Source organism: Lytechinus pictus, chromosome 14, assembly GCF_037042905.1.
Source record: "Lytechinus pictus isolate F3 Inbred chromosome 14, Lp3.0, whole genome shotgun sequence".
Taxonomy (NCBI): Eukaryota; Metazoa; Echinodermata; class Echinoidea; order Temnopleuroida; family Toxopneustidae; genus Lytechinus; species Lytechinus pictus.
This window is the reverse complement of record NC_087258.1, coordinates 8555796-8583584: the sequence shown is the minus strand read 5'-3', so window position 1 is coordinate 8583584 and position 27789 is coordinate 8555796. Positions and strand designations below refer to the sequence as shown.

Genomic DNA, 27789 nt, shown 5'->3' with positions numbered 1-27789 from the left:
CCTGCCAAAAAACTTCAATTAATGTGGCTGAATTAAAATATCCCGTTTTTACGATAACAGAAAAAAAAAATGTTTTCGAGTTTTAAGTCTGTTTAGCGAGATAGATACCCTGTTCAGGGTCACAAAAAAGGGTTATTATCAAATTCAGCTCGCGCTCGCAATATTTGATTAATGAGGTATGTATCCTCTGCTTCAATCCCACATGTAAGTTTTAGTGTTTTTCAAGTCAACATACATAGGTCGATCCAGGGGGCAAAGATTTTGCCCCCCCCCCCATGGTGGCGCAAAAAGGGGGTAAGAAACAGAAAAAAGGAAGAGAAAAGGACAAGCAATTAGAAAAGGAATTCTACCTTAGTCCTTCTTAAGTCAGTATATACAAAATTGAGCTCGCGCTTCGCGCTGGCATCAATAAATTGTTTAGTTATAATTATACGCATCCCGACCTTACAGTTTTTTATGCGAACGAGAAGCACAAGCTGAAAATATTTGATATTCTAACCTGACAACTGAAAATGTATTTTTCATTTCATCATTATAAAAGTTTTCAGCTAGCGCTTCGCGGTCGCATTCATTTCTTAATAGATATGCATCGTGTTCATCATAACAACTACTAACATAGGCGGATCGAGGCGGCCCGAGGGCAACCTCCCCCCTGTTGACAGAGCAAATAAATTGTGAAAAACGGGGGAAGAAAAAAAAGGGGAAAGAAAGGAGAAAAAAGAAGACGAAACATAAAAGGTGGAAGACGAGTGAATAAAATAAGGTCAGAAGAAGACTTGGAAAACAATTTAAAAAAATATTTGATGTCACTATATTAAAGTTTCGCTCCACATCGCGCTCACATTGCCTGTTCGATGAGATACATATCTTGCTCAATAGGCTGATATGTAGTTTAAAATATCAAGTTTTGATATCAATATACAAAACATAATTCAGCTCGGACATCGATCTTTCATTATTTTGTTTTATTTACCAATTTATGTTTTAAGTGCTCTGGAAAATGTCCGTTTTATGGTTTGAATAAACATTTGCAACATTTTGTGCGCTCGCACTATATGCCAAGTAGGCCTACGTATTGTCTTTTTATATTTCATATAAGATTCTCTAAATATACCTTTTCAGGTGTCTCGATTGTAAAAAAAAATAATAAAGGCCTATGAGCTAGCGCTGTGCGCTCGCATTTTGATTGGTGAGTTATGTATACCTATATATTAATTTTATAACAAACTACTTAAATCCCCCCATTAAAAAATTCCGGATCGCGATTTGCGCTCGCATTATTTGCTAAAAATATATCAACCAATTAATGAATCCTATTCATGATTACAAAAATACTTAAAATATCCAGTTTTTAGGCCTCATGCACTGTCAACAAATTTCACACACTCATTAGGCTTTATAACAGATTAATAAATATGAAATAAAATTTGTATAAATTCATTATAACTAAATTGTCCCTTTTTCAGAAATAAATATCAACAAGTTTTAGGAAAAGAAAGAGAAGATAGTCATCATTCTTATATGATGACAAAATGTCCTTAGGCCTAAAATGTCTCGATCCTAGGTCAAATAAATAATAAAATATCAGCTCGCGCTTCGCGCTCGCATTATTTATATAGTGCTATCAAATTTCTTTATATACACAGTGCTGTAAACAGTGCTTAAATTGACCCTTTTCATATCGGAATTTCAAATATTATTTTCAGCTCGGGCTCTGCGCTCGCATTATTGATTTTTATGATGAAAAATGAAATGTATTCAGATTGCCAGGATTCTGTCTAACTCTAAAACACGCGCACGCATGTTTTTAGGATACAAAGCTTGATCTTATTTAAAACGTGCTAAAATTATCCAGTTTCGAATCAGAATATCAACAAAATTTTGCTCGCGCTTTGCGCTCGCATTATTATTGTAGGAAGATACCAAAAATTACCCATCCTTTTTCATGATTGACAAACATGAATCGAATGTCCCATTGCGGGATTTGAAATCTCATCTTTTTAGGTTGGAATATCAAAAATGATCAGCTCGCGCTTCGCGCTCGCATTATTTAATCGTTGAAATATGTATCGTCTTAATGGCTAACTGCAAAACATCCTTAACATGTCCCTTTTCGACCAGGCCAGAACGAATATTTAACATTTCTGCTCGGCTTCGCGCTCGTGGTAATTATCTAGTTACATACGCTGTTCAGGTTCACAAACATTGCCCAAAATGTTCAATTTTCAGGACAAAATACATGAAATTTCATTTTTAGATTACATAGGGCTTAAGAGATTATTACACATTTATGTTGCTTATAAAGTAAAGCTAGGAAATGACTGTTAGGACATGGGTGTTTTGCCCCCCCCCCCAAAAAAAAAAAGAGAGAATCAAGACTAAGAAAAAATAGAGAGAAAAGGAAAGGGATTAGAGTGAAATATAATATTATTTTCCAAATATTATGTCAAAATCTATCACAACCTTGTATTTTTGTAATAAAAATGTCAGCATATTTGCTTGCTCGCTTCGCTCACTGGCAACTTCTTATTAATTTTATGCGATACACCATATCGAGCCCCCACGAAATTGTTGGCTCATTTATACGGCACTGGGACAACCCCTTCAAAGAAAAAAAAAAAAATCAACTTTGAGCGGCCGATCGGGGAAAATATGGATGAAAAAATGGCCCCTCACCCTAATGGCGGAAGCTTGGTCCGCCCCTGACTTAGGCTTTCATGATAAATCTATTAAAAAAATCAGATCGCGCTTCGCGTTCTCATTATTTATTTAGGCCTTGTGAGATACCTCAATTTGTTTTTAAGAATGAAATATCAGATTTTCTTTGACGTCTACCCCCCCCCCTCATTTCATTTTTTTTTAACTTGGTGCCCTCGCCACCCACCCCCCCCCTCCCCCCGTGCACCCATGCTGAATAAATACGCCACTGATGAGGAGAATTAGTCGATTGCTTCGAGATTGCATTATTCCCAAGAGGTTATCATTAATATTATTGCAGGGTATTCTAACACAACAGTACAGAAACTACAGCTCCCGTTCACAGAATATTCCAGTAGGGCCTACTCTGGCTAGAAGTTAAACCAAATTGAACCCCCCCCCCAAAAAAAAAAAAAAAATCGCTCGTGCTTTGCGCTCCCATTGATATTACATTATATATTCATGGATTTTTTTTTCAAGAACACATGAAAAAGTGGTCTTTGGTTTTGTTTTAATGTGATTATAAGATAATTCAAAATCCATTTAAGGCACTTTAGTTAGCCTGGCCGGGAGGGAGTGGGCGCCATTTTTCGAAAAGTACACATATGGGCGCCAAAAATCAGGTCAAATTTGCCCCCCCCCCTCCCTCCCCACGAAATCCTGGATCCGCGCCTGGGTTCTATAACAATAACCCAATTAGGGCAATCACCCCCTGACAACTACTTCAAGGAAAATATTATCCCCATATTTTTACCGGCGGGGACTGATACCCCCCCTCCAGATAATTACCCCGGATAATTACCCCTAGTATGGAGCCTTGAAAATGCCATTAACGTGACGACATGGCGTGGTACTTTATCTTGCCATGTCTTAATTAATCATTGGCGGCGGAAGGCAAAAATATTTAGGGTGGTCCACCTGAAATTTTGGGATGGACACAGGTAAAAAAATTGACAAGCAAATCAACCAAAATTTATAGGAAGGACCACCAATTTTGAAAATTTTTTGACAAGAAAAAAAAGGTTATAACCAAAATTAGGGGGACAAAAATATTTTAGGGGGGTCCACCTCAATTTAGGGGGGGGGGACGTAGAAATCAAATTGACAAGTAAAAAAAAGGTTCTCAACTAAAAATCTAGGGGGGACCGCCCCCCACCTCAAATTTAGGAGGAAAGGTCCCCCCCCGCTTCCGCCGCCTAAGTAATTAATACGCTTATTATTTCGACATAGCGATATATTCTATCTTGTCAAGTCGATATGTCCACATGGCGAGATATGAAGTGTACAAGTCCCGGCGAGAATCCCGATATATCGCTATGTTGACATGTAACTTATTTAAGTCGACTTGGCAAGATAAAATATCTCGCCATGTTGACATATAACTTTTTATAAGTGGACTGACTTGGCAGGATAACGTATCGCGCCATTATTTAGTCGACATGGAAAGATAAAGTATCTCGCCATGTCGTCAAGTCGATGGCTCCGTATGGCGTCTAGAGGGTAAATTTCCGGGGGGGGGGGGGTAACAGTCCCTGACGATAAAATATGGGGATAATATTTTCCTTGAAGTAGATGTCAGGGGGCGATTGTCCTTTGGGTCATCGTTATAGAACCCCAATGGACTCGTATCATTGGCCTTTTGACCTCTTGATGGCATTGGATCTCACTATATCCTGACCATAATTTTACACACACCGCGGGCTATCGGACCCGCGGACTATCGGACCCGCGGTCTATCGGACCCGCGGTCTATCGGACCCGCGGTCTATCGGACCCGCGGTCTATCGGACCCGCGGGCTATCGGACCCGCGGGCTATCGGACCCGCGGGCTATCGGACCCGCGGTCTATCGGACCCGCGGTCTATCGGACCCGCGGTCTATCGGGCTGTAACCCTGAAAATGTCCCTTTTTAGGGTTAAGTTATACAAAAAATTTCAGCTCGCGCTTCGCGCTCGCATTGTTTGTTTTGTAAGACAGGTACGTATCATGATTACAAAACTTTGCTTATAATGTCCCTTTTTAGGACTGAATATCAAACATTTTCAGCTCGCGCTTCGCGCTCGCATTATTTGATCACTAAGATACATATCTGTTTAATGCCACAGTCCTTAAAACGTCTCCATCTATCAGGTCAGTATACCTGGCAATTGAGCGCGCTTCGCGCGCCCACTTAATGACTCTAAATTTTTGCTGGTGCCCCCCCCCCAATGCCGTGACCCACGGTACGTCACTGTTAGCAGTAGCACTCTTGAAATTTGAGACATCTTGCACAGAAGGTCAATTAAAAATTAACAAATCTTTGATTTTGATATTATTAATGCATAGGGTATATCATTATACTGCAAGTTAGCAACTACGGCACACTAGCCTTTATTTTTAAAGTGCAAATATCTTTGTATATCTATGTATAATTTACCTTAAAGTATTCACCAAATGCCATCAATTCAATTCTAAAAATTCAAAATCTTTTAGCATGTGATTATTGTAGGGGGGGGGGGGGGGCACATCCCCCATCAGACTCCCCCTGTGCTCACGTTGGCGCTGTCACGCCAAATTTAGTTGGCAAATTTAGCTGGTACACCCCCCCAACAAAATGCTTCTGGCTACGGCCCTGGATGCGCACCCTGGAATACATGGGCGGAAATCCCAGGGGGAACAGGGGGGGGGGGGGGATACAATATCAAATGTCCCCCCTACTATTTGTGGTCTTCAGTATGATGGTAAGAAATACATCATTCAAAATCGAAATAAAACATGTATTTTAGGACGAGATGAACTTTTGGGATGATAACCTTTTTTTTGCTTGTCAAATTCTCCAGCCCCTTGTCCCCCTACCTTTTAGGAGAGATTTCCGCCCATGCTGGAATACAAAAAAGTGATGAATAAATTAATTTCAATTCGCGCTACGCGCTCGCATGCAGTTTGATTAATGAGATACGTAGGCCTCTTTGTAAATTTCCACAACCGTTAAAAATTGTCCCTTTCAGTATATGCTTGCATCAAATATTTTCAGCTCGCTCTTTGCATTCAAATACGTATCCTGTTCTATTATAATCATGATCATGAATATAAGTACCGAGAATGTCCCGTTTTAGGTCTAAATAATACATAAAAAAACATATCAGCCACTTATATCGCGCTTGCATCATTTATTTAGTGAGCCCCATACCTAATCAAAGTATATGTTCTAAAGAGCTTTAAAGTTATCATTATCATATAATATTGACATTGAGCTTAATTCTGTTGAGATTTATACCTAAAAACACTCAGCACTTTTTGTACTCTGAGATCCACAAGACAAGGTTAACTGAATGATACACTAAAATGCAATTCATGTTTACTCATTCATTAAATTTCAATTTGATAACTCATTAAATTTGCTCAAACAACGGAAATTAATCACGATTTAAGCATAAAGATATATATCTCGATCAACCATAGAGACTTTGTAAGTACCAAATGACCCCCGGCCCTTAAAAACTGAAGAAAAAATGGAAGGCTATTCCTGCTCAGTCTATTTACACCCTTTATTTAAGTGGGGAGTAATAACACAAGACTGAATATTTTCCCATTTTTTTTTAGTCATTTGAAAGTTGAGTTTATTGTATCTCTATGGAGTATAATTATGTAGACATTTTTTAAACACAATGTAGCTCGTGCATAGAGCTCCATAGCTCCATGGCTCGTGCGTGCGCTCGGTATTGAAGTAGGAACTCTCTGTATTCACATCCTTTGCGTGTGCTATCAATGGAGACTACCACGGTTCGTGAGACAACGGAATCCACTTGTCAAAACAACGCGAAGTGTTCTAATATTTGTTCATATTATGTAGATTGTGAAGAATATTGATCCCATTCAGGTCTGACTGGATATAATTCTTGTGTCTGGACCATTTCACACTGTAAATCACATCCAAAGGACGCGAAAATGGAGGACACAGAAGATGATGCCCCATCGTCTCCACTACCGCCTGAATTCATTATCAATGATCTGCCGGAAGAAATATTGGAGCGTGTGTTGTCCTATCTATCTCCGTACAACGAAGTGCATGTTGCTGCACGGGTTTGCAAACTATGGAGACGTCTGATCCAAGGTGAAAATGGAAGAAATATAACATTTAGGGAAGAGATATCGTGATGTGAACATTAGTGAAAGACCAAGTGTGATCATAATTCATTTTGGAAAATTTGGTCATTATTTATACTATAGTCATAGTCAGGGCCAGGGGGTCTGATGTCAAGTTTACAGTTCAGAAGAAGACAGACCGATTCAAAAATAAAGAAAATTTTTAGCCCAACGTTATTATATTAAAAATAAACAACTTTTGATCTGAGATTTCTCAAATTCATGCATTAAATAGCTAAATTATTGTGAATGTTTGTGCATTGTATTTGTAATTATCTGATATTTATTATATTAGTAGGCCTACTGTCAATTGATAAATTGATTTATGAAATATTGATTGCAAAATTAAATTCCCTAAAATTGTTCTTGTCTGGGCTCAGACCAAGGAGATATCAGTGACAGTGGGATGTGAACAAAAAACCTGTCAAGACACAACAAGAACCGGATAGTCTATAGAGTCTATAGTCTAGTAATGAACTTCTTCTGAAGAACATGAATGAACATGATGAATTTAGAATTTCATGAAGATGAACTTGAAGGCATAAATTGAAAATGAAAATCTTTAATAACGTTCGTGTTTCAGTGCTGAATAGACGTCTAGTGCCAATTGGGAACCAATTATTGGAATAAATCACACTTTCCAAAGGCAATGAGCGCCAATGATTGATAGTTCCCAATTTCATGATTTAGATAGTATTAGTACAACAATTAAATGTAGAAGCACATAAACATGGGGGGGGGGGTGGATAGAGCAAAAAACACAGCATAGATTGTCCCTGGCTTGATCTAATTTTTGACATAAGGATATTTCCCATGTCTTTATTTCATTGATTATCATTTAGTTGGGGTAAATTATTTTGTGTTAATCTTGTGATCAATTATATTTCCATTTCCTTCCATTTTTCAGGAGTGGTGTTGAAGCGAAAGCAGGCGTTTGTCAATGCCGCGTGCGAAGGTGTACTGAAATGGAGTTCATGTGAATGCCCATCCACACCAGTGACTGGGCGAAACTCTCACAGTGTAGCATACATCAATGGACATATTTACTTCTTTGGAGGGTGTTCTGGATCGAGGACAGCTTTTAACGACATGTGGAATCTTGACCTGAGCACGCGAGAATGGACGCGGGTATTGGCATCAGGTAGGGAGGAGGATGATGTCATGATGATGATGATATGGATGATGATGGTGGTCATGATCTGATGACCGTGGTCATGATAATGAAGATGATGATTGGGAGGTGATGCGGAGGATGATATGATGATGATGATCATGATAATGGTGATGATGGTGATGATATGATAATAATAGTTGCATTGATGTAGCGAGTATTACACTTTGTTTCTAAGCGCTTTAAATTGCAATATTTATACCCTGGTCATTGGATCCTGTCATGCCCGCACACTATGTATGCACTTTCTCTACTCCCTGGGGAGCATTCCAACAAGAGTTCCAAGATTCAATTGCTAGGCATACTACATAGGCTTTCGCATCCTTCCGGGTATCAATTTAACACCTCGTTGGAGAATGGCAAAAGTGTGGATTGACACGTTCTCAAAGGGATGTTAGTGGGATTCGAACACACGACCCACTGATTACAAGGTGAAAGTTCAAACCTCTACACCACAATGCTTCCGTGACGATGATGATGGTGATGGGGGATGAAGATGGTGATGATGGTGATGATGGTGATGATGATGATGGTGGTGATGATGGGTATGATGATGAATGATGATGGTGATGGTCATGATGATGGGGATGGTGATGATGATGATGGAGATGGTGATGATGATGGTGATGATGATGGTGATGGTGGTGATGATGATGGGGGATGAAGATGGTGATGATGGTAATGATTATGATGATGGGATGATGACTGATGAGGGTGAAGATCATGATGATCTTGATGATGGTAAATGATATTGATATTGATGGTGATGATGATTGATGATAATGATGATGGTGATGATGGTGATAATGGTGATGATGGAGATGATGGAGATAGTGATGGTCGTGACGATGGTGTAGGGTTGAAAATAATACAGTCTATGGGGAAATAAACCGAAGAAGAGGGAAATAAACCGAAGAAGCTCAATCACACATCAAACAGAGATAATGGAGAGGAACTAAACTCTGAAGACACATAATTGAACTTAACTCGATGAAGTCTGGTAGCTGATTTTATGAGAGGGCTGTTTGCCTCACTAAAACTCAAATCATAATTAAAGAATCAACATATATTCAAGATAAAATCAACCAATGAGAATAATAAGAATAGAGCCAACTGAAAGTGTAGGAGTCCAGTTCATAAAATTAACCAATAAGGGATAAGGAGATGAAGATGATAAAGATGTCTGGGTGATTACGTAATAATGTAAGGAGTCAGGAGATGGAATGAGTGGAACACCTGAATAGAAAAGGAATGAAGATGACAAAAGGGAATAAGAGGAAAGCAATGCAAAGTGGAGACAACTGAATATCGTTAAACATAATAACCTAAGTTCAGACTGCAAGGGGAGTGCTGAAAAGAAATAAAATGAACTCAAGTCTAGAGTCCTAGACTCTAGACGGAACAGAAATGTAAAACAGCTGGAGAAGAAAACAAGTTAAAGGAAATAAACAAAATAAGGAATGACAAAATAACCATCTTACAATGGTGATGATGGTAGTGGCGATGATAGGGAATGCGGAAGGCTGCATCATGATCGTACTACATGAAAATATGTTTTTACCCAGCTGTGGCTGGCATGCAATAGCCAGATGTGATAGGTGGAGAAAAAGTTTTTTTCATTGTTGAAAATAACCTTTTCCCTCAGACTGGCCAGTTGAATTGAGGGGGATAGATTTAATGATTTGTGTCTTTGTGAAAGTTAGCATTTTTTTGCAAACTGTATTTGTCTCAAACACAAAAACTGTGCCCAATGCTGCAGTCACATTTCTCCTACTATGTCTACACGGTGAGTAAAAAACCGCCGTTTCACGGAATTTTATACAAACCACATTCAGGAAGCTGGTACAAAAAAAAAAAAAACGCTGATTTCGACTCGCTGTGCGGCCATCTTAGGCAGAATATGATTGTGCCATTAATAACATTTTTCCGCCATTATACCATCTCATCTATTCTGCATCTGGCATTTTTTGTTGGCATTTTATTCAAATGATAGTCATAGTAAATGCATGTCGTTTTATTATACAACTGTTGTTTAAAACTGAAAAGTTAAATTTTTTGTGAGTTTGAGTGAAGGTGGCAAAATATATTAAAAGCATAACCCTGTCACTTTCTACTCAGAAAAAGAAACTTTAGGAAAGTAGTTCTTTTCTTGATTGCATTGGATGAAAGTAACCTGATAGGGCCAACACACTGTCTTGTATGTGCTATTAGTGAAAGATCAGTGATGCAGTGTTCTAGATACCGGTAGTTGCAATTTTGAACTACATGTACATTATTAAAAATGGTTGCAATTTTGCTGGTACTTCATTCTACACAAAAAGATGGCTTTCATACCCACACAAAAAATTACTCTGTATTTTTCTGATCGGGATTCTACAGGTCTAGATTTTTAACAAAAATATGAGATATTTTGCAAGTGTAAATGCAAATTTCATGATGGCGACCGCCCAAGGATAACACCAAATGTCGCCTTTATAAACAGGTTGCGTCTAGAGACAGGTTCTTCAGCCTCCTTGGGAATCAGTTTTAGTGGTCAGTGATCACTCTACATGTAGTATGCAGGTGGCCACTATTAAAAGTAATGTAAAGACTCCCCCCAAATACTCATACCTGCAAGTCAGGAGGGACTTTTCAGAACAGAACTTTTGAAGGGATTTTTATAGTGTGAGAGCGAATTATGATACCAAAGATACAAGACAAGAAGATTACACGGATATGAAAGTCTTAATTCAATATACTTTAGCCTCATTCAGACCTTTCTAGTTGGAGTAAAACTTTTTATGCATGCCTGCATGGATTGAACTCCCAAAGATATCTATCTTATCACAACCCAGACATAGGCTGTTTTGTTTGGTCGAAGGAAGCCCAGTCAGAGGAAAGGTCGGAGTAGTGCCCTTCTGGACAGAGTAGGGCTGAATCCAAACATTGAAACGCCATTCAAACAACTGTTAAAAGCATAAACGTTCCTCTTTTGACAACTGTTTTGAAAAAAAACTTCCCTAAAACTTGGTAAAATTTCACATTTTACATTTTTACATTATATCCAAGAAATGTTTATCTATTTCCCATATTTCCTTGAAATTGGTATGATTTACTGGGAAACTATCAAGAAAATGAAGAATATTCCCCTCTTTCTTGACTCTGAAAAATTGTTTTCGGTGATAGTCACACTAGATCAACAAACATTAATGTCTACATGTGGGACCACACATGAAAAATTCGGACGAAACAAATATTGTCATTCCATAATAGACCTACCCTTATGTTTTGTGCAAATGGATAAGCCAAGAAATAAGTCATCGATTCATTGATACCAAATAGTATGCCTTTGGAGTCCTTTTCTCAACTTAAATAAAAAATTGTATGGATTCGTAATGCATTATGGGTAAAGCCAAAGTTGATTGAGTTGCCTCATATTGTGATTGTTGTTTGAGTGATACATTTGCATGGAAGTACCAGAGTGTGCATGTTGGGCATGCTACTCAGTACACACTGTGTAGAATGCCTACACTGTGGTTTCATTTTTCACATGAAAAATGCGACCCCAATGAGAGTCAAGAAAGAAGGGAATGATATTTCTTTGTAGTTTCCAAAAATCAAAGAATGATACTTTCAAGGAAATATGGGAAATGTAAATTTTCAAGCAACTTTTGGAGGACATTTTTGTCAATATCAGGGGTGGTGGAGGAACAGGGGGGGGGGGGGGGGCTGGTGGCTCCATACCCCACTTTTTTCCCCAAACTGTGTAAAAAACATCAAAATTACCATCTGATTGTGATTTATTTGCATGGTGTGCCCCCACTTTCAAAACTGTTTATTGGCCCCTGAATATGCTCTAATGGTTGAAAAAAAACCCCAAACAAACCAGCAATACTTTTTTAATTTAAATTTTGTAACGTTTTGACTTGGCCCTATTTCAACACTAGAAGATATGAATACACACAATGCAAATTTTAACATACATGTACAAAATGCTTTGAAAAATGACAACCCTAGAAGCTGATGTTGATATCAGGGCTAGCCTAAAAAATCGTAAAAACAAGGAGTAATCATGCCCAGTTCGTGAAATTCATACCATACAGACCACGTAATGAATGCATTCTACATGTACTTCTTCAATGAATGGTACATTAACTCTTTTGAGGTTGAATATTGCAAGGTTTGTTGGAAAGTGAAACTCTACACTTTATTTGAATGGTAGGTCATAAAACAAAACTGTGTGTTCTGGGCCCGTCTTTCAAAGAGTTGCGATTAATGGGATCAACCACAACTATGGAAAACCATTAACGTCACCATCTTAAAAGCATGTAATTTCAACTTATTTTCTAGATATGATGTATACTTGTACGTATTCATCTTTTTCTTGACAATTCAGTGTGCTCCTTTGTAGGAAAAATTATGACAATGATGGATTTCCATATACTTGTAGTTTAAGGGTTGATACTTGATAGGATCAATTGTAACTCTTCGTATTAGACGGGGCCCTGAACTGTGCAAGATCCTCTTGGCCTACATACATGTACGACATTTGTACGTGTACATTTACATGTGTTCATAGCAAAGCTGCATATCATATTTCAATAGAACTCTACAACAATTTTATATATCACCAAGAGAATGCAGGAAATTGAGAAACTGATCTATCAGGAACAGGAAAAACAAAGACATTATGGACTCCATGTAAAACAATTTATTTTCAAGGTGTCAATTTGCACAGACACTATTCATTGTGCTGTTCATCATACTCCATGTATGTAGAAACACCACTGCCATTATTATTTGCATTGCTTTACATGGAGTGGATTATTGCACATCTTGAAGACTTTGTTCAACTGATCTAGGTTGTAGATTGAATTTGACAATGATGTTTGTTCTGTAGAACGATAAAATGAATTTTGACAAGCCATTTTCAAATCAATATTGCTTACTCGAGCTTGGAGTTGGATGGAAATGCAATCAAAGTATCATTTCAAAGTATATTGTTATGGTGTATGTACACTGTACATGTACTTAAAGGTTATGATGAGTAGGCCTCGTGGTACATTAAGATTAATAGTAGGCTTGAGCCATTGCGGGTTTGTTCAATGTCGATTTTCAAATTTAAACAGCAACATTAATCATGATTGAAAACTCAATTCCAAAACACCAAACACAAACACGATCAGCGGTGCACCGTTTAGGCTGCGTTTATGCGACCTCAAGCCAGAATCATGATTTGAATCATGATTTGAATCATGATTCAAAACACAAACATGAATCACAATATCACAGAATCAGCGTTTAGACGACCTTCATTCCAATGCTGTTTCTCCTCAGATTCGGGCCAATCCAGTGCGCATCACTAGTGCGCAGTTTGACAGAGGAAGTTTTTCGCACGTGTTTCGGCTCTCGAAAAATCGTTTGCTTCCAGAATTCAGTCCATACCTCATTTTGTTTACTTCTATCATATAGGGTCCATATGCTTCTATTCATCTTGTTAGTTTATCCAAAATGGTGTTCGGAAGTGAATTTCAGCGTAGATCCAATTTAATATTGATACTGTATACTCAACAACAACTGAGATCATTGTCTGTCCAGTTAATTCATTTACTAGAACTTGAAGTTGAAGACATGACCAAAAATTGAAAAGTAGTGGACGATGCGATGACCAACACAGAACTTGAACATGACAAGAAATGCATGCATAGTACATAATCATGTACATACAGTGAGCATATATATAGAGCGCCTTGAGCTTGGCAAGAGTCAAACCGAAAGTAGCCCGACACAACAGTGAGGTCATAGAATCATGATTGTAATCACGATATCGTTTATTCGAACATTTTTGTACGTGATTCTGCAGAAACGTCTTTCCAAACGCCCCTTTTTTCGTGTTTCATGTTTGTGATTCTAATCATGATTACCGGTATATTCAATTTCGACTAAACGCAATCGTGATTCTGCAGAATCATGATTTGAATCATGATTCAGATCATGATTCTAGGGTAAAAAAGTGGCGGATAAACGCACCCTTAGTTTCAAAAATATAAAGCCGTTTATATGTTGATCGTCTTTGAATTCCTCTTTCGTTAGTCTAGCTTTAGTGCTCAGTTTGACCCATCACAAGAAAGGTCAGTTCTGGCACCTGTTTGTGTAGGCTTCCACTTTCAAAACGCACTTGTGTTCAATGTCGCATTTGTGATGTTCAAGGTGGTAAATTTGAGCTGATCGCGTTTACAAACGCATCTTTTTTTACGTTCAAAGTTTCCTCCGAAGCGTGACTTTACTTTTTTACGATCGGGAATAGTTGACATTGAACACACCCTTTGTTTCTCAGTATATCTGCGTTTTGTAATCACGTTTTCAATCATGATCCATGTTGCCATTCAAATTTGGAAACCGACATTGAACACACCCTTAGTTTATTTGTACAAGGTATACATGTATACATAAAGCAATCCCTTCCATCCCAAAAGTGCTGAAATTCACATTTCATATCTTTACATCCATGAAATAAGCATTCATTGTCCATATTTCTAGAAAGTACAGTGTATATAATTTAGTGGGAAAATGCCAAGCAATTTAAAAATTGAATATTTCTTTTTTACTCTGAAATATTGATTTCTGTACATTTCAGTTGATGTTTATAGATGGGTCCAGGATCCCATACTGGCCTAGCCAAGAAAAATATAATAGGCACTTTTCAATAGGTGGAAAAATGCATTTTATGACTATAAGAGTGACAGAATGCATTGTATACCAATGGGTATAATATTGCAATTGGGCTCCTTTTCTCAACTTGAAAAAAGAAGACGATTGAGATTAGTCAAAGGGCCTTTAAGGAGGATTTCATTGACTTGACTTTAATGAGATGATAATTTTTGTCTTGCCTGAGCAAAATTTGGCAGAGACCTAGCGATCACTTTTCCTTTTATAGTCTGTTGGTCTGTTACAAAAAATGTTAAACTAAGTTTTTATTCAGTGTGAAGTCATTTCTTAAATTTCTACATCAATTATGTTCATACTTAATACATATGATCCTTGGGTAATATCACATGTGAGCCAATGAGAATTATGGGGTCAAAGGTCATCTAGGGGTCAAAAGGTCAAATGTTATGAGGCCATGTCCATCTTAATTTTTTTTTTGTAATTTGCTCTCATTTCTTTTATTTCTACATTTATTTTTATCATACTTGGTTCAAATGATCCTTGGGTAATAATGCATTGTTGAGGATGATGGGGTCAAAGTTCATCTTAGGGTCAAAATGTCAAGTTTTAGTTCAAATTGCTCTTATTTCTTTATATTGCATCAATTGTGTTTACACTTGGTACAAATGATCCTTGGGTAATGTGTGTTCTTGAGGTCAAAAGGTCATCTAGGGGTTAAAAGGTAAAGTTTTTGTTCAATTTGCTTTTATTTCTTTATTTCTGCATAAACTGTCTTTACACTTGGTAAAGATAATCATTGGATAATACCACACTTGTGTTCATTGGGAAGGTGAGGTCAAAGGTCATCTAGGGGTCAAAAGATCATATTGTATATTTTATTAATCATAAGTCAGGTGAGACTTGTGGTTTGTGAACCACCTTGTTTATAAAGCATTCAGTCATCGCAGGGTCTTATAGCCTTACAGAATCAGTAATTATTGTCAATGATAATTTTCAAGGGTAATAATATATTCCCTTTGATCTTAATATGGTCTGTGATTCTGTTTGTCCATCACAGTTTAATACCCGAATCCCAAGGCCATGGACCAGTGAAAAATTACATGAGGGTCGGGGTGATTTTACCCCCAAATGATCAAAAGAGTCCTAAAAAATATAAAAAGAGCCCTGGAAAATCACCATTCCCTGCTATTTTGAATTTATCCAAGATTAAAGCAGAAGGTTGTCAGAAATTACCCAGAAAATTGAACTTTGAAGATTTAGTATTTTTGCCTTCTATGTACATCTTCATGTTAAGTGGTCTGGGTTTAGTACTTTTGAAGCATTTATTCCTGTAGGATCTTTCCTTCACTCTATGGTATGAAACTTTATCCTATTCTTGACATTTTATGATCTATGACCCCGTTCTCATTACTGTCCTAGAAATAATACTGGAAACTACATGTACATGTAGTTTAATGTGTAATGAGAACGCTCGGTTTGGAAAACCACCTCGTGATGCACTTTTCAAGATCGCTTGCCTCGTTAAACTGGTTTTAGTGTAAGTGAGGACAAAAACCGTTTTTCAGGAAATTATCTTTGCACATTTTTAGCGTGGTACTTTGCACAGTGTGTAGAATGTCTATGGTGCAGTTTCAAATTTTATACGAAACTTGTCACCCTGCTGAGTACGTTCCCTTAGCAACAAGACCGCTTTACGTGAACTGGTTTCAAAGATCACTTTCGGGTGATCAAATGAGAACGCTAGCAAAGCGATCTCCCAAACTGGTTTCCTGAACCGGTTTCCACTAAACTAGTTTTCGAAAGTATACTCAGAAAAAAAAAAAATCTGTTTTATTGAAATGTTTTCATAATCAAGATCGAATGATTCTGTTCTGTCACTGCAGGTTCATACCCGAGCCCCAAGGGATCAGCCACCATGGTCAACTACAAAGGAAACCTGATCCTTTTCGGCGGACTGGCCCCACCCGTGCCCCACCCACCTCACCTTGCACCTCAAATATTCAACGAGCTTCATGTCTACCGCCCTCACAAGAACAAGTGGTCCTGCGTGGCGACGAGTCCGTCCCCTCCACCAATGGCTGGTCATTCTGCGAGCATTGTGGGAAGCAAGATGGTGGTGTTTGGTGGACTCCTGGAAGGCCAGCAAAGGTAGGTTAATTTTGCATAGAACTTCTGAGTGTTCTACGCCTTTTGATTTATGTGATATTAAAAGAGGGGGGGGGGGGGGGTGGGGTGGGGGGAGGAGTTCTTCTGACCTCTGTTTTGTACAGGATTCTATTATTATTATTTGTTTGGCGTCACCTGTGCCTGGGAGGCGAAAAGCGAACTGAATCACCATGACCCGCAGGTCTCTCCTCCCGATATAACTGATTGGGGGGACTGCAGGTGGACCACTACACCGGGGTTTCCCCCTACTCTTATACGAATAGTGCAGTGGGTTCTTAACGTGCAAAGGTGGTGACTCTCCTCTTCACGGGGCCTCCATTTAACGTCCTATCCGAGGGATGGATTAACATAGCCTGCATCTATGAAACATGGGAGAGACGGTTACACACAATGCACTGGCTTCAGTCATCCGCCCGGGTTGGACTCGAACCCACGATCTTTGGTTTGACGGGCAGACGCGTTACCGACTGAGCCAACAACGCTCACAAGCCCAGGGAGGGCAACATGGCGATTGTTTACCTTGTTGGTCTCGGATTGAAAATAGCGAGTGAAATATGACTTTTTATATCTGCTAAAATGCCTTGCATAGGTGATAAATAACAGTTGACAGATTAACAAAATAGTACATATATGTATTTCAATATGGAACCTTAAAAGCTTCTCAAAGCATAAGAAATACATGTATAACTTGCTATTCTGTCCACAGCAAGAACCCAAAATACCCAGTTAAAATGTAATCTTTTGAACAAAAATGATGAAAACGGGGGATGTGACAAGAATTATGAAACTAAAACTAATTTACATGTATATGGGATTCTTCAGCCACATATCATACCTACGCTAATTTATTCATTATTAAAAAAAAGTGTTGAATCCCTTTATATCCCTTAAACCCCTTTCCTATTATTCTGACTGATCTTACATGTACTAGAAATCCTATTCACAGTGGTGAGATGATTTGAGCAAATTTCTGTAGACTGTTTTAACCCAGATTTCTCTTGTCTGTTTATTGATACCCAATGCATAAAAAACTTTGATTAAATATGAAAGGGATGATCAACGTTTCTGTTTTGATTTTCTTTTTCTTTCTCATTTCAATCCTCGATCAGCTTCTTTATCCAATTCGTGTTCGTACACTGTACCTCCATGCTCTGTCTATGCCAAGCAGCGTTATAGTGATTTGTAAAATTTCCCAGCTGAATTAGTGGTGTTGTGAAGGGTAAGCATGTTTTCCACAACTGTCTCTTTACTCCTCTACGGCAAAATATGCCCTTCTTCACTCTTATTGCATTTTATGAGGTTGGTATTGTTCCTCTAATCTCTCTCTCTCTACCCTCCCAGTATCTTGTATCTACCCTCATGTACACAATTTATCTGTTTGTGAGCATATGTACCTCTCTTGCTCCTCTCTCTCCTTCCCTCCCCCTTTCTCTGTTCCTACATGAGTACGTCCCTCATTTGATCTTTTTCCTGATCCTGCTATCCCTTTGCGTATCCCTCCCTCCCTCCTCCATCTCTGTCTCTTCTATCTCCATCCTCCGTCTGTCCCTCCATTTGTCCTTCCATCCACCCCTCCATCCTCCCTCTTCCCCTCTTTTTCCCTCTCCCCCCCTTTCTCTGTCTCTCTTCCCTCCATCCCTCAATCTCTCCCAACATGTACACCCTTTTCCCTTTCCATCTGACTGTCCCTTCCTCTTCTTTTTCACCCCTCTCTCTCTCTCTCTCTTTCTCTCTGTCTCTCTTGATTGTTGACGAGCGCGCAGCCGAAACGCTGTGACGAGTGCGACACAAGATTTCATTAGGCCTGCCCATCAGGCATATTTGTGTTCTCCTGAAGACATGTCCCGTGATGTGTTCGGATGATGATTGCTGAGGGAATGACGACACCACTTTCAGTACGCCTCATTCAAGGACTAGTCTTTAAAAAATAGTCTCCGTTGATGCTCATCACCATATAAATTAGGCTGAAATTACTCTGTTCATATACATAATGGTAGCATGGGGAAATGATATTATCTGAAATGGAGCCATTTTTATCTTGTGTTCGTGTCAAGCTACATGTGCACTATGTATTGAATCAATTAGATCAATGCACATGCATGGGTCTTGTTAATTTTCATATTTTAGGGGTGAATCATCTTTTGTCCTCATGTATTTTTTTGATATGATGAAAAATGTGATTTAGGCTTCATTACACGTTTTGAATGCAGAAGCGAAAGCTAAACATTTCCATGTCTTTGTTTTATATAATTCACATTTTAGGTTTTGAGCTTTGTGTTTTTTCCAAAGTTTGACCCCTTTGATAGTCATGTAGGTCAAGTTAGCTTCATTTATGGCACATCTAACATTGAAAACTTGCCCCCCCCTCCCCTTCCCCATAGGGCAGCATGACATTAAATATGATTCCTTTTCATTTCATTCAAGTGATTGGGCCATTTAATATTGTTTGGCAGAATGAAAAAAAAAAAGGAAAACACATTTTCTACTTGTAACGTATTGCATTGCATTTTATGATTTATGAATCTTCGAAGGAGAAAAATTTCCTATTATCATAGGCCTACATGTACATGATCACTTTATAATTACCAAGATAATTGCATGACGAACTTTCAATGAGGGATTATTTTATTGCTTTTATGATTAGATTACAAATCAACAACAGAAACTCTATGCTTACATGAAAAGGTATTAAAAGCGAAACTCTACCATCAGGGTTTGTATTCATTTACAGGAGTAACATTTACTTGAAGAGAAAGGTATTAGCCTTTGAAAAATGATTTATTCTGATATGGCAGATTTAAAGGTTTATTAAACAGAACCGAAACCTGTTTGGATTGAAGTTGGAGAAACTCAGCTAGGGGGAAATTGAAATGAGTTGAATGATATAAAGTAATGGGAACGGATTCCTTTCCTACCAGACTGTTATTAAATGTCAAATGGAAGCACTTCTTTAAATGTCACTTCCTTGTAAACATTTGTCAGGAATGAAAGATAGTGTCCTACCATTATTATATCTTATGGCTAACACTAGGTATTTCAAATAATTCCACTGCACTCAATAGCATATACATGTACATGTACCTTTGATATTTGATGGATCAGTTGAAGTTCACTGACACTTCAAGATATCATTATTTTGCCAATAATTTCTTAATTAAGAGTGAATAGAATACAAGGAACAATAGAACAGATATTTGCTACACCACTTCTTTTATTCTACATACCAGTACTGTATTAATAACAAAAAAAAAAAGATCTGTTTTATTAATCAAGATAGAATTGCAATATTTACAAGGAATTGAAACAGATCAGGTTATTGTGACAATAAAGCGAAGAAAATATATTTTGAATATTACATGTATACTTGCTAGGCACATGAAGAAGAATTCGAACTTACATTAGACTTCAATTTATCAAATTATCATTTGGGTTACACCTCAAATATCAATTTTTTTAGTTAGAAGGAATTGTTTATAATTTTGATATTCTTGAGTCTTGACTCTAGAATAATATTAATTCTCTATGCCTTTTTATAAAAATGATTAATGCTTCAGTGTTTGATATAATATTATAGACCTCTTTTAATTACAGATAAATATAATAATATTCAACCAGTAGGAGTGATAATCATGTACACATTATTAAGAAAAAAACAACCTCTTGGATAGATCTGTACAACTCAACCTGCATTTTTACAATTGTGCACCCTAAAATATGGCAAAAGGCAATAATTGAATTAAATTATTATTATAAACAAGCAGTGGGGTATTAAATATGACCCATTTTACCCGACCCGGCATTTACAGAGCCAGAGGTTAAGAAAATCTAGTGCACATGCAGCCAGTAAAGTGTGTCTCTCCTCGATATTGATTTAAGGGAGAAACTGCTTGTAAAGGGTTGCGGGATTGATTGATGATGCTGGCCAATAGCAGATGGGTACTGAAGATTAATTAGGTGTGTTCCCTTTCAATTAAAGATTCTTCAACGTTTTCAAAATCATTATTGGGGAGTAATATCTCACTATTAATTTGTTACTGTGTTTACACAGTATGTAAATATAATCCTCCCAGTTGAGAAATTTGAAATATCTTGCAAGGCAAAGGAAGGAAATATCTGGCATTTTTCTTTTTAAAGAGCATTTGTATCTGAATGCTAAAGCTGTATTTTATTGACTCGCATAGTTGTAACTTTTTTTGTAAATCATCTTCCACGTTACTTCTATTTTTAGAAATATATATTGGAAGGTTTGGCTTCGTTTATTTGACTGCATCGAGACAGGCACCCATTCATTTTATGTGACAAGGCTGAATATGACAATGAGTAATTGATTGATTGATTCATTCATAGATTAATTGATTCAGTTTTGAATTGGAACAATCGCAAAATAATTGGACATAATATTGTCAAACATGACATATTGTTGTGGTCTAGTTGGTTGGACACCATTTTCTCTGTAAATGAAGAGGAATCAATTTTTTTTCTTCATAGTTTTGTGGATTATTGTGAATTATTATCATTTCTGATTTGTCTGTTTTGCTTGAAAATTTGATAAGCAATGAAATAAAAACTGATGTCAATAAACTTGCAGGATGAATGACGTCAAGCTGCGCTGTATTGATGAAATTATATCCTGTATTTACTCATCAACATTAATTCAGTGTGCTTACACACAAATGTATGTAATTGATTTAGAGGGAAAAGAGCAATTGTTCTTCATCATTGCTATGTCAATGAATATATATAATAATCATGTAGTGCACAATGTTCTTCATAGTTTTTTAGTTTTCTGTAGAATGTAGTTCTTTTTTAAGTACATGTACATTGTAAAATCCAAGACCTTTGGTGATAGAGCTTTTTGGAAAATGGCACCAACAGATTCAATTCTATGTTTAAGACATACATTTAAAAAAAGGCAAAATCACTTGTACATAAAGCTCTAAAAAAATTAAAACATACCTGCCAAACATAAAGAGACTCTCGATATAGCATATTGCATCTCTGAGAACTGGTGGGTGTTTCATAAAGTTGTAAGAGCGACTTTAAAAACGACTGGTGATCCTTTCTTGTGGTAAGTGGTATATTCATAGGCGATAGTTTATAGCACGTAAGAAAGGATCACCAGTCGTTCTTAAAGCTAAATGAAAGTAGTTGCAGTAAAACACTGATTTCATGAGAAAGTCTGTAAAATTAAGATTAAGTATCACTATATCATCGTGGACCTAGATCTGGTGGAGTTACATTTACTGAACTTTGTGAAATCATAAAATCTAAGCTGAAAAACGATCACACTGAAGATTGCCAACACAGATACGCACACGTGGGACAGTGTATATTATTATTGCTGGAATAAAGACCCGACGTAAGTGCCCGAATCCGCGCTTATTTTGCTTATTTCTCAGCAATTACACAATTTCTTCCAGAATCCTTTGGCACATATTTTTTATTCATACAAACACACACTTGGGTGGTCATTATATTTGATTCTGTAAAAAGTCATTTGGAGATCATTACCACAACTGGCATTTATCTTTAAAGTTGCTCTTAACTTAATATGAACAGCTTTATGAAATGGCCCCCAGACTATATTATTTACTGTTATGATGATGTAGAAAAACAATTGCATTGTTGATTTGTTCAACCTATGCACAGATGTAGAAGATAGTGGATCAAGAGATATATGTTACTGTAATCACCTATCTTGATTGAAATACACCCACTTTCACTATTAATATATGGAGTAAAAGTATGAATATATGAATATATAATTAATTACCTTACATCAATAAATAATAAAGCCAATCTTTTTAACGCCACACACCCAGATCCATGAATTTTACTTAAAAATGTGTGACATAATATCATATACATGGGTAGAGGAGAGTGATAATGGGGCTAGTTAAAGTGTGAACAACGCTTGAGAGCATTTCGAAAAAGGGAGCATTTTTCATGGCTACCAATTAGCCACACTTAATGGGTCTTCTTGTGCATTTTCGGTGATTATGTGGTGTTCTCTATTTTTCTACTCTCTCAGCACATGTTGCAAAGATCACATCCAAAATGCTTTTTGAGGTAGATGTCCATGGTACACTTTATGGCTGGTGTATGTCCTGATTTTTGGAATAAATTTTCAATATACATGTTGGAATAAAGTTTATTATTCTGAAGATTTGATTGTCCGAAAATAAAATAGGGGTGTACGAAAATTACTAGTGATATATGTATGAACCTTCGTTTTCATACTTCTGAACCCTCGGAATAACAAAATTAATTCCATTTTCAGTATACTGTAACAAACCTTTGGATTGACAAATCTACAAGTATGAATGTTCAGTACCTTCAGAGTATTCAAACTTTCAGAATAATGAATCTTCAGAATTAACTGTAACTATAGTATCTACTTGATATGGACTTACCAAGTATACCGTAAGTAACGGTGTATTAACCGCACCCGTATATTAACCGCACCCCCATTTTAATCATAAAAAATTTTTTTTAATCAAACTTACTTTCTATCTCTAATATGCGTATTTAAGAAAGAGTCAAGAACCAAAAAATATCGAAGAATTACTGGTAAAAAAATGATGGGAAATCAGCGCTTCGTCACTTATCTGCAAGTTGCCGATATTATTGGCCACTTCCACACTCCGAGTCACCTCACACACACACATATGGTACCGGTGTTCATTGCAAGTACCGATACCAGCATCAACATGGGGGCTCACCCATACGAGAAGATCGTTCATATCATATTTCCTGCATCACAGCCCCACTTTTGCTTTCAGAATTCTGTCTAGATAGCATTCAATGTCTTGACATGAATTTTAGACAAGGGAATACGGGAAGGTTCAAGATACGAGAAATTTGCGATTTTGTTCAGGTGTTTTTCTTGTCTGCTTTGAACCACTACCAGTAGTTCTCAGTACGTGTGTGGCGGTATCTTACAGACAGCAAAATAGGAAAAAAAATGCTAGTACCGGTATACCGTATTTTCAATGGGAGCTCTGGGCGGGAATAAAGTGAATAATAATTAAAAATAAAAAGTCGGAAGGAGTGAAGATGGGGATTGAAGATTGATTTTGAGATGATGGATGATAGAGAGAAATGAAGGAAAGGCAAATGAAAGAAATTAATTGTCAAATAATACCAATAATTTGTCAAACAAAATAACTTCCACGGAAAGGTAAAGCGCCAGCTTACGTTGACGTTGCGATAAACATTACACATGCATGTCTTATTCGGCTAGCTGCACCGCGCTGTGCGATCGATTGGCGTCTGAACTTTGCCGCGATGACTAAAAAATGACAACAAAGACAGAGTCACACCATTAAAAAAAGTCAGTTTCATGAAGGTAGGTGCGTTTGTTACCGTGATATAACTTTGAGGGACATTTACGGCAGATACCGGTAGTCATAGTTGCTTCCCTTTTATACCCGCGGCTCATACCCCTCTAAACGGGATTGCCCCAAGCGGCTACGCTCGGCCACCCGACGCGAGTTGAAAACTGGTAGTGGTATCGGGCTGAGATTGGCTTGGCTCAGACCTGTCACCGTGTATAAACCGCACCCCCGACTTTTGATTCTGTCCCGCCGAGAAAAAGGTGCGGTTAATACACCGTTACTTACGGTATATGCACTCTTGTTTTAAAGTAGTGTTATCTACTCAAGATGTGGACTTCTTGCCATCCAGAAAAGCCATCAGCCTCTATTATATCACATTGGGTCATCGTCTCTATTGCACTCTACATATCATCTCATTCTGGCTTGCTCTCATATTTTACATGTATGCTTGCTCATTCTCTGCTCCTTTGATAGTATATACCGGCAATAAGCTGTCAAATCACTCTAATTACCAATCCAACAATATCAATGTTTGTATCATTCTTGGCATTGCAACACCAGGGTAGAGAGTGGCTAAGTAGATTTAAGGATCTTTCCATAGGATGCTATTGCCACAGGGGATTTCTAATCATAGCCCTCTCTGATGACATTGTGAAAGTCAGAAAGTATCACACCATATTTCTTTGTTAAAAAGAAATATTATATGCCTTTCTAACCTTGCTTTAACTGTTATTCAGATCAGATATATTTCTTTCTGTGCAAACATGTCACAAAAGATGTGAGATTCAAGCACGCCTATAATAGGTACCGGTATTCTTGAAGCATTTCTTAGAAAAAGCTCTTAAAAGCAGAAATGTGACTCTACATTTGATGTAACATGAATGATAATCCTCTACTTTTAATAGAGATACTTCCAGTACTCTTGATAGGCATGTTTTAATAATAATATAGGGTATTTATATTGCGCACATATCCACCTTGTTAGGTGCTCAAGGCGCTCCTATATTACCCGGCTAAGCTAGGCGTTCAGAGCGCACACAGCTTTTTAAGGAATTACTTCCTACCGGTACCCATTTACCTCACCTGGGTTGAGTGCAGCACACTGTGGATCAGTTTCTTGCTGAAGGAAATTACGCCATGGCTGGGATTCGAACCCACGACCCTCTGTTTCAAAGTCCGAAGACTAATCCACTGGGCCACAACGCTCCATGTGAAGAAGTGATTTGAATGATAGTCATACCACGACAAACAGATTACGTGGATTATGAACAAATGAGAGTTTACAAAAAAAATATAATTCTTGTATCTTGCAGACCTTTAAACTTTGCAAGTATGTTTTGATCAGTCAGATGCCTCCTTTTGCTTCATCAAATCTCTCAATGCATCTATGATATAGTATTTAATACAGCATCTCATATCAAAGAGGAGAGAGAATCTTGGATGATTGATTTTGAGAGCAAAGTATATGCCTCATCTTGTCGTCATCCTTGAAACCCATTCAAAGATAATTTGTAAAGCAGCACGACCCAAGATGCGCTTCTGGAAAACATTTCTGTATGTTTCGGTATATGATACTGTGTACAAATGTGTGCATGAATACGAGATGTGGAGTGTAGCATGGATAGCACAGTATGTTTCATGTATGCCTCTGCTAGCAGACTCGCAAGTGGTATACTGTCCCAACATATGTAAAAGCTGTGGGTGTATGAGTGTATTTTGCAAAGCCCTACAGCTCCCCCTCTAACTCTCAGTATCAATTATGTTGTAATGTTCCAGAAATAGTAATACCTACCACAGATCACATGTGGAGACACATGACGCAGTCCTGATGAAATCCTGTCCAATATATCTTTGATATACCGTAATGTGTGTCTGTGCATATTTTTAGATTAATGATGGAGAGTATGTTTAAAAATTTCTTGTAATAATGATCTAAAAAAATTAGTTTGAACAGAATCCTATAAAAAAATGTGCAAAATGATTCCCTAGAAAACATGTAATTGCTGAGAAATGGACAAAATAAGCATGGCATCCCAACAGGGTGTTTGAAATCTTTTTCCAAGCACTGTCCCAGATATAGTTATCTGTGTTGGTTGTGAGTGCAATCAAGACATTATGCATGGCCATGAGATCTGAGGGAGGTCTCTTTGAGTGTGTTTGTCATGGATTTCCATGAAGCTCAGATTGTTTTCATCTTCAGTGCTGATTGTGTGGGCTTGTTCATACCATAGAGCTACTAACGGAGTAGCTCCATGACATACATGTACCTAAGGTATAATGTTCAACACTGATTGTGCGGGCCTGGTCATATTTATTCTCAGATTGAAGTGTTCTAGGCAATTGAAATTTTCAGCACTGATCGAGGGGGTGTTGTTCATACGCAATCCCCATGCACTCAAAACTTTTTTACTATCTTCATGAAGAAATATTGTGGAATGTTTGACAGTGCACAAACATGTAAACTGTACATATATGCACGTGTCTAGTTACTGTTGGGAAAACAACTTCAGTACAAAGTTTGGTGAGGTTAAGAATTTTGACTGACTACTGTATTGCCTACAATCATGCTCAACATTCACATGTACATGTATCAGTAGTCATTCCAGCATTTTTACTCGCAAATTGATATTAATCAATCTGTTAATACAAATAAATTCTAAGTTACAGCTTTTAAGCTGTATCATCTCTCTTATCTCAAAGTGTTGTGGTGTGATAAGGCGTGTTAATGTACCCTTTCAAGAGAAGCCTCTTCTACATGTTTTGAAAAGATGTGTTGACACCGTTCTTACTACCTTCCTAAAACTAGTTTACTGGAAACTAGTTTTAGAAAGCGTAATGAGAACGGTGTGTTACATGCCACTCTGTTCTCAACCCCAGCCTTTGAGACACTAGGAGATAAACTGTATCATCCTTATTTTGTCAAATAGTGTCGTTGCTAGAACAGCTCTTCTACAAAGAAGAATTGCTGTATTCATGTTTTTAAGAATAAATGTGTATTACGTCCTTATGCTCTTGAAGTGTGTTTGCAAGGTGAACATATTCCACTTTCACTCCAACAGGGCATCAGCCAATATTTTACTGTATCAGCATGTGGTTGCTTTATCAGTTAAATATTGATGTTGAGTTTTCTGCAAAAAAATGAAAGAAAAACAGAAGTCATACATGTTCATGAATATTCATTTTTTTAGCCCACACGGTAGGGCAATATCATTGATCTAATTTCTCTAATTGAAAATATTTACTGTAGTGCAGCTATACAGTATGGGCATGTATGTACTTTTTGATATTCTGAAAATCCTACAAGTATTCCATCTGTGCTCATTGACTTTGAAGGATAAGACACATAACAAAAGTGCAATGAGAAGAAGGGCTATATTTTACTATCTACGAATTTATATTTGTCCTATCCATGTAGCTCTATGTTGTAAATTGCAATATATAAATGCACTTCTTATATTTTTTTTTAGTAATAAATAGCTCAATCATTACACTTTAGTAGGAGGTTTTACACGACCTGTTCTAAATGGAAATCTTGACTGGTTCAGTTTAGACAGTTCAAAACTGGCCAAGTATGGAGCAGATGCTGTTTTCTTGAAATTACATTTTGCACTGTCTAATTTTGGATGAACAATGGTAAGTATAAAA

The 27789-nt window shown here is 37.4% G+C and overlaps 1 protein-coding gene across 1 annotated transcript; it reads left to right on the top strand.

Moving 5' to 3' along the window:
- Positions 1-6422: 6422 nt before the first annotated feature.
- Positions 6423-20043, top strand: LOC129276686 (F-box only protein 42-like). The gene is made up of 4 exons (XM_064109355.1): positions 6423-6790; positions 7730-7963; positions 16525-16789; positions 17917-20043. Exons 1-4 carry the CDS (start codon positions 6625-6627, stop codon positions 17981-17983), a joined length of 732 nt encoding a protein of 243 aa, XP_063965425.1. The 5' UTR covers positions 6423-6624; the 3' UTR covers positions 17984-20043.
- Positions 20044-27789: the final 7746 nt, after the last annotated feature.

Coding starts and splice junctions, on each gene's coding strand:
- LOC129276686 (XM_064109355.1), top strand. CDS start 6,625: ATGGAGGACACAGAAGATGATGCCCCATCGTCTCCACTACCGCCTGAA. Junction 7,964..16,524: donor GACGCGGGTATTGGCATCAG/GTAGGGAGGAGG, acceptor CTGTCACTGCAG/GTTCATACCCGAGCCCCAAG. Junction 16,790..17,916: donor CTCCTGGAAGGCCAGCAAAG/GTAGGTTAATTT, acceptor ATCCTCGATCAG/CTTCTTTATCCAATTCGTGT.